General features: G+C 41.7%; 1 protein-coding gene across 1 annotated transcript in view; it reads left to right on the top strand.

The window, feature by feature from the left end:
* Nucleotides 1–5,093: 5,093 nt before the first annotated feature.
* Nucleotides 5,094–12,301, top strand: part of pgbd5 (piggyBac transposable element derived 5) — a 74,972-nt gene continuing 67,764 nt past the window's right edge. Inside the window, exon 1 of the mRNA XM_034184688.1 lies at nt 5,094–5,573. Coding sequence (XP_034040579.1) covers nt 5,216–5,573 — 358 coding nt within the window. The 5' untranslated portion in view covers nt 5,094–5,215. The remainder of the gene's footprint in view (nt 5,574–12,301) is intronic.

Here is a 12,301-nt window from a genome sequence, read left to right as displayed (position 1 = left end):
TCAGGGGAGCATTAGCATGGCAAAAACCTTTCAGCTTCTGGTGGAGCTCCACTCCCTCAGACCCCCCGCCTTTTTAAGCATGTTTCTTTATTTGCCTCTCACATGCCTGGAAAAGCTCCTCCTAACCATGTCCTTTAGGTCCTTCAGAGTAGAATGGTTCTTGGGAGCATGACCATGACTAAAACCTTTCAGCTTCTGGGGGGCAACGCCTCCGCCTATTTAAGGATTTTCCTTATTTTGCCTTTCAGCTTCTGGAGGGGCTCTAGCCCCCATACTCCCCACCTTTTTAAGTATTTTTCTGCTTTTGCTTTTCAGCCACCCCCCCCCCCCCCCCCCCCCATTACAGCCCTCTTAACCCCCTGCCACTTTAAGCATTTTTTTAAATGTAGATGTAAATTAATATTCAAAGTTTTCATCTAGTTGACAGCAGGGCTGTACAATATGGCCAAATTATCATATCTCAATATTGTCATATAATTGTCATGTAAATGTCACTTATATACATGCTATCCATATTCTTGAGCTGCTTAGGTGGGTAGGGAGAGTTCCCATGGAATAAAAAAAGCTTCTCAACCTACCATCCCTGGTTCTCAAGACCAGGGACCTAAGTGCTCCACTCTCTCTCTCTCTCTCCTGTTTTTTTTTTTTATATTTATTTGTACCTTAGTAAACACCAGTAGAGTTCCACCTTAGATTTGGAATGTATGATAGAAGATATACCTTACTGAATTTTTATATCAATATGATATACGATATGATTATGATTTGACACAAAGAGCAGCAACAGTGAAAATTAAACATTCTTAAACGAAACAGTAATAATACCACACTCATTTCGTACTCATCATAAGGTTAGGATACTGTGCCCTCTAAAAGTATCGGAACACTTGGAATTTAACACATTTGAATTTGTTTATGCCATTTTAAATACAAGAAATACAACAAAAATAAAGAATAAAACTTTCTAAAATTTTCTTCCTCAAACTCAAACTGAAAGCAAATTTCTAAAACTTGATAAAACCTGAAAAAATAATCAGTTTTATTGCCAGTTTTCTTTAGACAAGTCAGGAGATGGAAACATGAACATTTCCAAAGTCACTGAATATGTCTTGGACTTTATTTACATCAATTATGAAGAAATACAAAGATTTCTTTCACCAAAACATCAAATCTAGGCTTTCATCTGAAACGTACTTTCTGTCTAATTGTAGCTGAACTTTCAGGTCTTCTTTTTAAGAAAATCCTCCTCTACACCACTTCATCAGGAAGCTGGATTTTATATTTTTAATTAAGTTATATCAAGTTGTAGAGATCTGCTTTCAGTTTGAGTTAAGGGAGATAATTTTAGAAAAAAAAATGTATTTGAAATGGAATAAACAAATTAAAATGTGTGAAATACCAAGTGTTCCAATACTTTTGAGGGCAATTGAGAAACACTGAGGAGCAGCATCTTACATCTCCTATATAGTGCAGCAGGTAAGAGAATATTTAGAGTGGAATCCTGCAAATGGTGATACAAACATCAAATTTGACACTAATAGTCCATAGACATGAACTCTTTGGGGGGGGAAAAAAACAGATTGTTCACTTGAATTTTCAATAGGCAGCCAAGTAGGGGTCAACTGAAAAATTACACAGGGGTCAAAAATTAAACGATGCTCCAATCATATAGAAAACTACACCACATTATTTGCCTAATTATTAAGATTCCAAAAAAGGTATAGTTTAGATAATCTGTGACTGAATGTTATGGAGATATGAGGTAAAAGCAGCAAGAATGGTGACAAAGGTCAGTTTCAGTTTGTACAGGGATCAAAAGTTACAGTTGCTCCATTAATTTTGCTCCAGCTGTATTTGTGCTGAATTTGGTGCTTGTATCACCATTTGAAGGATTGTTTCAGTTATCTGCTGCACTAATAAGCCAACAGAGCATGAACCAGCTGCTGTCTGTTATCTTAAACAAGTGTATATAAGCCAGCCGAATTAAAGGAGAAATGCTACTTTTAACAACCTAGACCTCATTTCTGGTATAAAATGTGGTAGTTTACTCACCAATATAAGTTTGGTGTCATGAGAAGTCCATAGTTCAAACGTGTTCAGTTCAAATCTGAAGCAAACATTTTTCTTCTACTACAGTACTAAGGTGGATTAGAACTTTTTGTGGTACACAGCACAAACTACTGGACAGGAGGAACCTAGCAGTCAATGTGACTCACTAATTTCAAAATGCAGGTCTTTCAACCAGACATGTGGTGCCGTGACATGTCAATCATTTGTGCCCAATCAAATTTCAGGAGAGTCCAGTGAAACCCCAGCCTCCACTCTAGCTCCACCCATGCCAGGAAGTGTTTGACATTTGAACATTTCCTGTTTCACTGTGACTGAGAATTCGGCACTTCCTGTTTGAGTGTGAGCTTGCCACTGAGTTCCCGCAAGATTCCATGGGATCTCGTCTGTCAATCCAGCAAGCGTTTGACATTTGAACATTTCCTGTTTTACTGTGGATTTGAATGTTGGCACTTCCTGTTTAGGACGCCCTGTACCATGAGTGAGCTTCATGACGCTTCGCTCATATAACTCCTTAACTATACCTAATTTGTCTTTTCCACTCTTATTATTGCCCCCTTCCTGAATTGCCACCTTATTGTGGTGGAGGGGTTTGTATGCTCCAGTGATCCTGGGAGCTGTATTGTCTGGAGCATTAGCTCCTGGTAGGGCCACCTTTGGCAAATTGGTCCCAGCTGAGGAGACAGACAAAGAGCAACTTTATGAACCTTTATGACAGACGGAGTAACCTTGTCTGAACAGAGATACCGGGGCCTCCTCCTGGCCCTGGCGGCGGCGGGGGGGGGGGCTCACCGACAAGCGTCTGGTGGATGGGTCTACCACTGTGATATCCAGTTGGGCTCAGCCCGAAGAGACAAAATGGTGTCTTCACCACCTGCAGGGAGTCTAGAGGTTCTGGTGCGCTGTTCTTATGGAAGTGGACAGGGGCAAATACCCACACGGACTGACACTAGGTTATGGAACTTCTTGGAGACTTTTAGTGGGATCCTGGAAAAGGTGCCTGCTGGAGACTCCTTAGTACTTCTGGGGGACTGTGCTCACATGGGCAGCAATGGAGAAACCTGGCAGGGAGTGACTGGGAGTAATGCCCCCACCCCACCCACCCACCCAAACCCAAATGTTCTTTTATTGATGGATTCTGTGCTGGGCATGAATTATCCATAACAAACGATCATGTTTGAGCACAAGGGTTCATAAGTGCATGTAGTACCAGAACGCCCTTAGTCAAACATTGATGATCAATTTTGTAATCATGTCATCAGACCAGTGACCGTGGGTGTCCAGTTTGATGACCTCAGAGTTACATCTCTGCTTTTTGCAGATGATGTGGTTCTGTTGGCTTCATCAGGCGGTGACCTCCAATGTACACTGAAGAGGTTTGAGGCCGAGTGTGAAGCGATTTCTGAGGAGAATCAGCACCTCCAAGTCTGAGACCATGGTCCGCTGTCGGAAAACAGTGGATTGTGCCCTCTGGGTCAGGGGAGAGTTACTGCCCCAAGTTTCATGACCTTTAGGTAATGACTGAAAGAGTAAGTTCACGATACATGGATCGAGTATCTGGGCTTCCACTTCTGGACAGGGTGAGAATGAATGAATGAATTAATAATTTTAAGTGTCATGCACACCCCACATGGGCTTATAAGACACTAAAAGAAACAACAACAAAGTGAAAACGACCATCAGCTGTTGCACAATAAAAGGACAATAAAGTAAACTGGGCTACAGGTCAGGTGGATACAGAGTTTTCAGTCTCAAAGTCCAAGCATTATCCACAAACACTGCCACACTGAAAACCTCGTTTTCAAACAGCCAACCCAACATGTCGCCCTCAGCCAACCAAAATAAATCAGGATTTTTACACTGGATTTTTTTTAAACATTGCGGCTCTTAGACTGTTATACAGTGGACAGTAAAACAGAAAATGATATTCATCCTCAACCAAATTCAAATCACAAAGGGTACAAAGCGTATTCTCTTCAGGGATACCTTTGTAGCGACCCACTTCAACCTCTAGGGGCAGCACTCCCTGAGAAGCTCGATTATCCAGGAGGGACTTGGTGTAGACTTGCTACTTTTTTGCATTGACAGGAGCCAGTTGCAGTGGTCTGGTTGTCTGGTGAAGATGCCCCCCGGCCATCTCCCTTAAGGAGGTCTTCCAGGCACGTCCAACCGGGAGGAGGCCCTGGACACGCTGGAGAGATTATATTTCCCTGCTCTCTTGAGAACACCTTGGGGTCCCCTGGGAAGAGTTACAGGACTTGAGTGAGGATAGGGAAGTGTGGGTTGAGCTGCTGATATAATTGCGACCCGGACCCAGATATGTGGATGAAAATGAATGAATGAATTGCTGCACACAGCAAAAATTCTGAACACCTGTGAGAAAGAAACTGCTGAAAGACTACACAGACCTGGAAAAATTAAAGTCACCCCCCCCCCCCCCCACATCACACACGCACACACACACACACACACACACACCACCACCACCGCAACCCTCTGAAGCTCGAGTCGTCCTTGCAGCTTATTGTCATTATTAGATATCTTTTTTTTTCCTTTTTAATTTGTTGATTTCGAAGATGATAACATTTACGGTTGGAGGGGACGGACTCACTCACTGCATTGTAATACCTATTAAATAAATATGTCACAGAAGAATTGATTATGAAAAGCATCTCTCTCCATTTTCTTATGTATTTGTGTGATTTATTTATTTATTTTAAATATTTTTTCTTGACATTTTGTGCTCTCTCCTGCAGTTTGGCTGGGTTTGGATCAGGGAAGAAGCTGATTGGATGAGCGCGGAGCTGAGGTGTCAGGTGATGGAGCAGCCACAATCTTTTTTTTTTTTTTTTTTTTTTTTTTTTTTTTTAAGCGAGGAATCCGCCGGTCGTCCCACCCGGATGCTGAGTGATCACTGTCGGAGCACCGGGGGGGAAATATTTCAGTATCCTTGGAGAGGACAGTTCTCCCCGGATCCAGCATACACTTTTCTCTCCGCTGGCAGGTGGATCCTCATATATATATATATATATATACACACACACACCGCTTCATTAAATCTAAACGCTCCCCTTCTCCAACAGGATTGTGACTACTCCCCGGAGAAAAAGCCAGAGAAGGGTAGCGGATAATCGCTGGAGAGAGCGTGATGGCGGAGTGCGGGCGGAAGGCGCTTTCTCTCCTGGAAGCGGCCCGTTCCCGGTACGAGAGCCTGCAGATATCCGACGACGTGTTCGGCGAGTCCGGGGACGACAGCAGCGACAATCCCTTCTACAGCACCTCCGGAGACTCCGACTCTGACAACTACATAGCGGAGGCGGCCGAGGAGGAGCAGCAGCCGCCGCCGCAGCAGAAGCGGAACTTGAGCGATAAGGAGAGTGGAGCGGCGGGCGGCGGGAGCTGCGGAGCGGGTCCTCCCGGCTCTTTGTCCCGCAGTCAGGCGGAGGAGGACGGCTGGACGGAGACGCTGCAGGATGTCACGGTGCCTCCATACAAAGAGATATATGGTATATGTATGTTTATTTTAATTTGTGTGCACGCGTCTCCGTTCGCACGCAGCTGCAGCTTTAATGACTTAGTTAAAATCTTTGATCCATCACTCCTGGGTGCTGGTGCACATGCTGTTAAAGCTGTGCAGGTGGTGCAGGGAGACAGTCAGCATGATGTAACACACAGGTGCAATAGCTGCTGGTGGTCCAATCATCCAAAGGCGGGACAAGGAGGGGGTTCGGTGGGGCTGTAGCCCCCCCCCAAGAATTTCAGCAGCCTCGCCATAACTGTTTTAGAAATTTGACGTCATTTATAGTCCTTTGTTTTCTTTCCAGGTTTCTCACCACAGCTGTTCATCAGGTGGCCAAATGACAAAATAAGGGCACCTGAATATTAGCCGCACCCACGAATTTTAAAAAGAAAAAAGAAACTGCACATAAGTCGCGCTTGTCTACAAGCCACGGGTCTCCACGTTGTAACATGAGATATTTGCACAGAAAGATGTTAGACAGAAAGATTTTTAACTTTTAATTAAATATGTATCATAAATGCTTTTTGTCCCTGAAGGTGACAAGTAAATATTGACGCGCACGTCATCCAATGCGCGCACATGGTTTCTCTGCTCCACACGGAGAACTGAGTAATTTTAACTTTTTCTTTTACTAACTTTCGTTGCGTGCAGCCAGGATCGGATCGATCAGATGGAGTCTGTGGTAAATGAGACATTAATGAGGCGCTGTGACTTTTTTGGCTTGTTGCGCCAAGACAGAGAACCGGTTTGGAAGGGTGGGTGGCTAAGCTCCGCTAACTGATCCAATGCCCCAACTCTGGTACAAAGTGCCAGAGAGATGTCTTTTCCTCACTAAAACAAACAGGTAAGACCTTATATTTACACTGTATGTAAATTTACACCGCATGAGAAGCGCAGCTTTCAGGAAATCAATTGACAGCATTAAATGACATATGCTGACTTATGAAAAAGCCTGTAAAAATCCATAAATTAGCCGCATCATTGTAAAAGCCACAGTGTTCAAAGCGTGTGAAAAAAGTAGCATTTAATAGTCCAGAAATTATGGTATTTTAGCTTTTTGTTTTGTCTGGAAACCTAAAAATGGATTTTTTACATTAATTGATCCATCAGAGATACAATCTAACCAGTAGAATAGATTGTATCTCTGATGGATCAATCAGAGATACAATTAGATTGTACCTCTGATTGATCAATCAGAGATACAATTAGATTGTACCTCTGATTGATACAATCAGATTGTATCAAGCAGTTTATTAATATTAATAAACTGCTGTCTATAAAATAACAGGGATATGACAATTTACTGAGAAAAACATGAAATTATATGCAATAAAATGGAAATATTAACTATTTCTTTTGACCACGAAGGACTGCATGTAAAAAATTTAAATTTTAGATATTTTTTTACAGCCAATGAGACACTACAAGGCATTTCTTCCATTGGCTAGCAGTCTGCAACATTATTTTATGTTTTGTTTTTTGTTTTTTTTTATAGATTTTTATTGGGTTCCCCCAATCCCTCAAATTTGAGTTGTTTTTTTTTGGTGGGGGGGCTTTGAATCTTATCAGCCTTGCTATAATACTAAAGGACATTTGACAGTGTATATTAATTGAAAAATGCAGCAAGATGTATGCAGTATTAAGCTTGCTTAGTCTGAAAAGGTGTTTGATGGCTGAAAGATTCCTGTTTCCATCTTTGAAAACGCCTCACAATTTAACAGTGGTCAAAAATAGGGAAATTGTGATTAAAGCTTTAGGTATTGGTTCCACAATGTCACACCGTCGTGTTGCGTGTTTCTGGCAATGTCCTCTAAATAGCACAAACGCGAATCTGCTAGTATTTAGTTTAAACACACTAAAATTTTAACCTAAGAATACAGAAACAACCTCTGTTTTGCCTTTTTGTCCTGTTTAATTACGGCAGGTTGCTAAGGAGAGTGTATATTTTGGTGTTTGGTCAAATTGCCATTTCATTTCCTTTAAAAATCGTTTCCACTCACTGCGGGTAAAGAGAGGTTTTATGTCCACAGAATATATACTAGAGGTAGGCGGATCGATTCTAATATCAGTAATATCGATACTAACGCTGGTATTGATATTGAACGATCCTCGTGTAAAACGATCGATACTCAAGCTTTTTTTCTCTCCCGCACGCACTGACTGCTGCGCGCACAGATTCATCAGACTCTACTCTCTGTCTCTAAGATCAGCGCTGTGCTGTGTCACACAACACGGAGCAGCGCACCCTCCCCCCCTCTGGTCTTTTGTTGTTGCGTCGTCACGTGGCTCAGCGGCGCCAGCCAACAGCCATGCAGGTGTAGGCTCAGTCTGGCCCGCCCACTCAGCACTCTCCTCGAGTCAGCCCTCTACCTCAGGAGATTTTGTTTTAAGTTGGGTTGAGTGATATTTTTTTAAACAAAAATGTTGATTGTAATAATAAAGTATTTTGTTGTCATGTACAATGTTTGGTGAAATTCTATCCTAGGTCTTTTGGATCCTTTGGATCTATGAAGCTCGGCATCGATATCGTCAATACTGGGCCTGTATTTACTTGGTATCAGATCAATACCAAAATTCCTGGTATCGTCCACCTCTAATATATACTGACGACTGCGAAAACAAAACTACAACAAAGATAAATTGTGTTTCTGGGTCCATTGAGTATGCACAAGAGGACAAGAAAATTCAGACTATTTGCACAGCAAGTACTTCATACACAACTTTACTCTTGGACTTTCCTTAATGAAAGACTATTCAGAAACCTAAAGACTTCTCATATCAAGGTTATTTTTAGGCTGATGCCAAATTATAACCGTGGGTCCTGGGAGTCTCGGACTATGGTGTAGTCCACATAACTTCATATAACTGTCTCTGGGTGTTTGCTTTGAGCTACTTGTCTGTAATTGGATGAGACACTTCATGTGTGCAGTCCTGCCCACCTGTAAATGGGTACCGGCCTTGACTGGGGGAGTAACCTGAGATGGTGTGGCATCCCATTGAAGCAGAGTCATCGATGTGCTCCCATCTGCACCATGCCATGGTATCCAGGAAGAGGCAGTGTCCTGTTGCACCTCAGGGCTTTGATAAGACTTATTTATTTTATTTTTTGCTTGTTTTTAATTATTCTAGCTGTAGTTTATTCCAGGTTTTGTAAATTAACATTTGTGACTTCTCAGAAGGGTGATTATGATTTTCTAAATGGTTGCTGTCATTAGCTGTAGGTGTTGTATGTGTGAACTGACGCGTGTCTTGTGGGTACTTGAATTGACATTAAGATGAATATTTTGACAGTTGCAATAAATTATCTGCTTTTTAAAGTTAAATGTACTGAGGGTTGAATGTAAAAGGGAACTCTGGAATTTTTTAACCTCGGCCCCATTGTTAGATCATTTTTTTTTGGGGGGGGGGGGGTGTTCATCCTTTTATTTGGGACCAAACCAAATTGAATCCATTCCTTAGAGGTGAAAACATATGCCTAGCCTGAAATCAGCGTTTACAAATCATTCCATCAATGTGTGGAATCCTCTGGAATCTTCTATTCTGTTTAAACAGGCATTCATATTTGTTTATGTAAATTGCTGGCCCTCTAAAAATCTGACACAATGAATAAAAAGTGGAATAATTTTACCTTATAACTATTATTGAAATTGAGCCTGAAAGTTTTTAGCCAAGGTGAATGAAACTTTTGTACCTCTAGCAGCTATCTTAACCTACTCCATGAAGGTGGAGGATGTGTTTTGAGGAGCTGTTACTAAGAATGTTACTCCCACATCCAGATCTTGTTTGTTGTTTGGTTGCATTAAAGTCTTGAGTTTAGGGAGGTATGTCTGTCTGCCTCATGCATCAACAGACGTGTTTAGTCGAATAAAGCTAGTGTCTGTTTGTACAGCAAAAACAGAAGTTCAACACAAATTTGATTCCATTAGCCAGAGCTGTTCATTGTTAAAACTGCTTGAGATAATTTTTTTTCACTAAATCCATCCCCGGTGGATTTTGTGGTACTTTTTAATCAGTCTGAGCCTGTTGATATGTCTGCTTTCATCAGTCCGGCTGTGTTTTGCCTGTGCACATCCCACCGTCTGTCCATGTGTCTTGCTGACACAGACTCGGCATTGTCGTGATGGCCCCACTCCCAGGACACTTCACTCCTCCTACATAAATCATCCACTACTGTCAGAAGGCATTAACTTAACCTGAAGGAAACAACACAACTCCCACATGCAAAACAATGACTCCAAGTTTTGTTTTGGGCTTCACCACCACCATCACTGGCTTTGAACAAGAAACAGGAATTTTAAAACCACTACATGTTATAGAAATGAGTCTAGCTATGGTCTGATTTATAAATGAGATCCTCTCTTATCTTCTCTATGCGAGACTGTTTGCAGCACAGGGGTTGCAAATTGAGGATTATGAATCATACTCAGATTATGCACATCTTAGATTATATAACCACTTTATCATGATGTTGATGGGAATTACAGCTCTATTTCTAGATTCGCTTTGTTTCTCTCTTATGGCACGGTTTCTGAATTTACCCTCTTGAGCCTAAATATCGGCCAATACTATGAGCCTTTCACAAACATATTGGTATCAGTATTGCTTTTACAGATATAAAAACTTATTTTACAGACTAAATGGTGCCAAAAAAAAACTTGTCTGTTGGGAGGAGTGTTATTATGTAGTTTGTCCTGCAGAGGGTGCACTTATGGCATTGTTTGTAATGCTTTCAAGCATGGCTGGGACCCCATTGCCCCTTGGTCACATTTACTACAAGAGACAGAAGTAAAACACCCAGCTGCCATTCATTTACAGCGGTGTTCTGCTGTATCTGTTAGCTGTTTGAACTGAGCTGTTTGAGTTCTTTGAATTAACAGTCTTTTTCAAGACTTTTTTACTTTTTTTTACTTTTTCACCGTGCTCCAACGCCTAAAGAAGACCTCTAACGGTCGAAGCATCGCGACGGAGCTCTTTTATCAGCTAACCTTCATCAGCGTTGGCAAGCTAACTAGCTTGCTAACGCTTTCGTTTTTATTTTATTTTTTAGCACTGTTGTCGTGCTGCTCCACAGCCTGCCTAGTGGATTTTTATTTTATTTTAGCACTGTTGTCGTGCGTTACCTGTGCTGCTCCACAGCCTGTCCAGTGGATTTTTATTTTATTTTTGGCGCTGTTGTCGTGCGTTACCTGTGCTGCTCCACAGCCTGTCCAGTGGATTTTTATTTTATTTTTTACCACTGTTGTCGTGTGTTACCTGTGCTGCTCCACAGCCTGTCCAGTGGATTTTTATTTTATTTTTTACCACTGTTGTCGTGTGTTACCTGTGCTGCTCCACAGCCTGTCCAGTGGATTTTTATTTTATTTTTTACCACTGTTGTCGTGTGTTACCTGTGCTGCTCCACAGCCTGTCCAGTGGATTTTTATTTTATTTTTTGGCGCTGTTGTCGTGTGTTACCTGTGCTGCTCCACAGCCTGTCCAGTGGATTTTTATTTTATTTTTTACCACTGTTGTCGTGTGTTACCTGTGCTGCTCCACAGCCTGTCCAGTGGATTTTTATTTTATTTTTTACCACTGTTGTCGTGTGTTACCTGTGCTGCTCCACAGCCTGTCCAGTGGATTTTTATTTTATTTTTTACCACTGTTGTCGTGTGTTACCTGTGCTGCTCCACAGCCTGTCCAGTGGATTTTTATTTTATTTTTTACCACTGTTGTCGTGTGTTACCTGTGCTGCTCCACAGCCTGTTCAGTGGATTTTTATTTTATTTTTTGGCGCTGTTGTCGTGCGTTACCTGTGCTGCTCCACAGCCTGTTCAGTGGATTTTTTTTTTTTTTTTTTTTTTTTTTTTTTTTTTTTAGCACTGTTGTCATGTGTTACCTGTGCTGCTCCACAGCCTGTTCAGTGGATTTTTATTTTATTTTTTACCACTGTTGTCGTGTGTTACCTGTGCTGCTCCACAGCCTGTTCAGTGGATTTTTGTTTTGTTTTTTACCACTGTTGTCGTGTGTTACCTGTGCTGCTCCACAGCCTGTCCAGTGGATTTTTATTTTATTATTTTATTTTATTTTATTTTTTTTATTTTTTTTTAGCACTGTTGTCGTGCGTTACCTGTGCTGCTCCACAGCCTGTCCAGTGGATTTTTATTTTATTTTTTACCACTGTTGTCGTGCGTTACCTGTGCTGCTCCACAGCCTGTCCAGTGGATTTTGATTTTTATTTTATTTTTTTGTGCGCTGTTGTCGTGCGTTACCTGTGCTGCTCCACAGCCTGTCCAGTGGATTTTTATTTAGCGCTGTTGTCGTGCGTTACCTGTGCTGCTCCACAGCCTGTCTAGTGGATTTTTATTTTGTTTTAGCACTGTTGTCGTGCGTTGCCTGTGCTGCTCCACAGCCTGTCCAGTGGATTTTTATTTTATTTTAGTTTTTAGCACTGTTGTTGTGCGTTACCTGTGCTGCTCCACAGCCTGTCCAGTGGATTTTTATTTTGTTTTAGCACTGTTGTTGTGCATTACCTGTGCTGCTCCACAGCCTGTCTAGTGGATTTTTATTTTGTTTTAGCACTGTTGTCGTGCGTTACCTGTGCTGCTCCACAGCCTGTCTAGTGGATTTTTATTTTGTTTTAGCACTGTTGTTGTGCGTTACCTGTGCTGCTCCACAGCCTGTCTAGTGGATTTCTATTTTGTTTTAGCACTGTTGTCGTGCGTTACCTGTGCTGCT

Source organism: Thalassophryne amazonica, chromosome 13, assembly GCF_902500255.1.
Source record: "Thalassophryne amazonica chromosome 13, fThaAma1.1, whole genome shotgun sequence".
NCBI lineage: Eukaryota > Metazoa > Chordata > Actinopteri > Batrachoidiformes > Batrachoididae > Thalassophryne > Thalassophryne amazonica.
The sequence above is the reverse complement of the archived record's forward strand: the minus strand, read 5'-3'. Positions and strand labels throughout refer to the sequence as shown.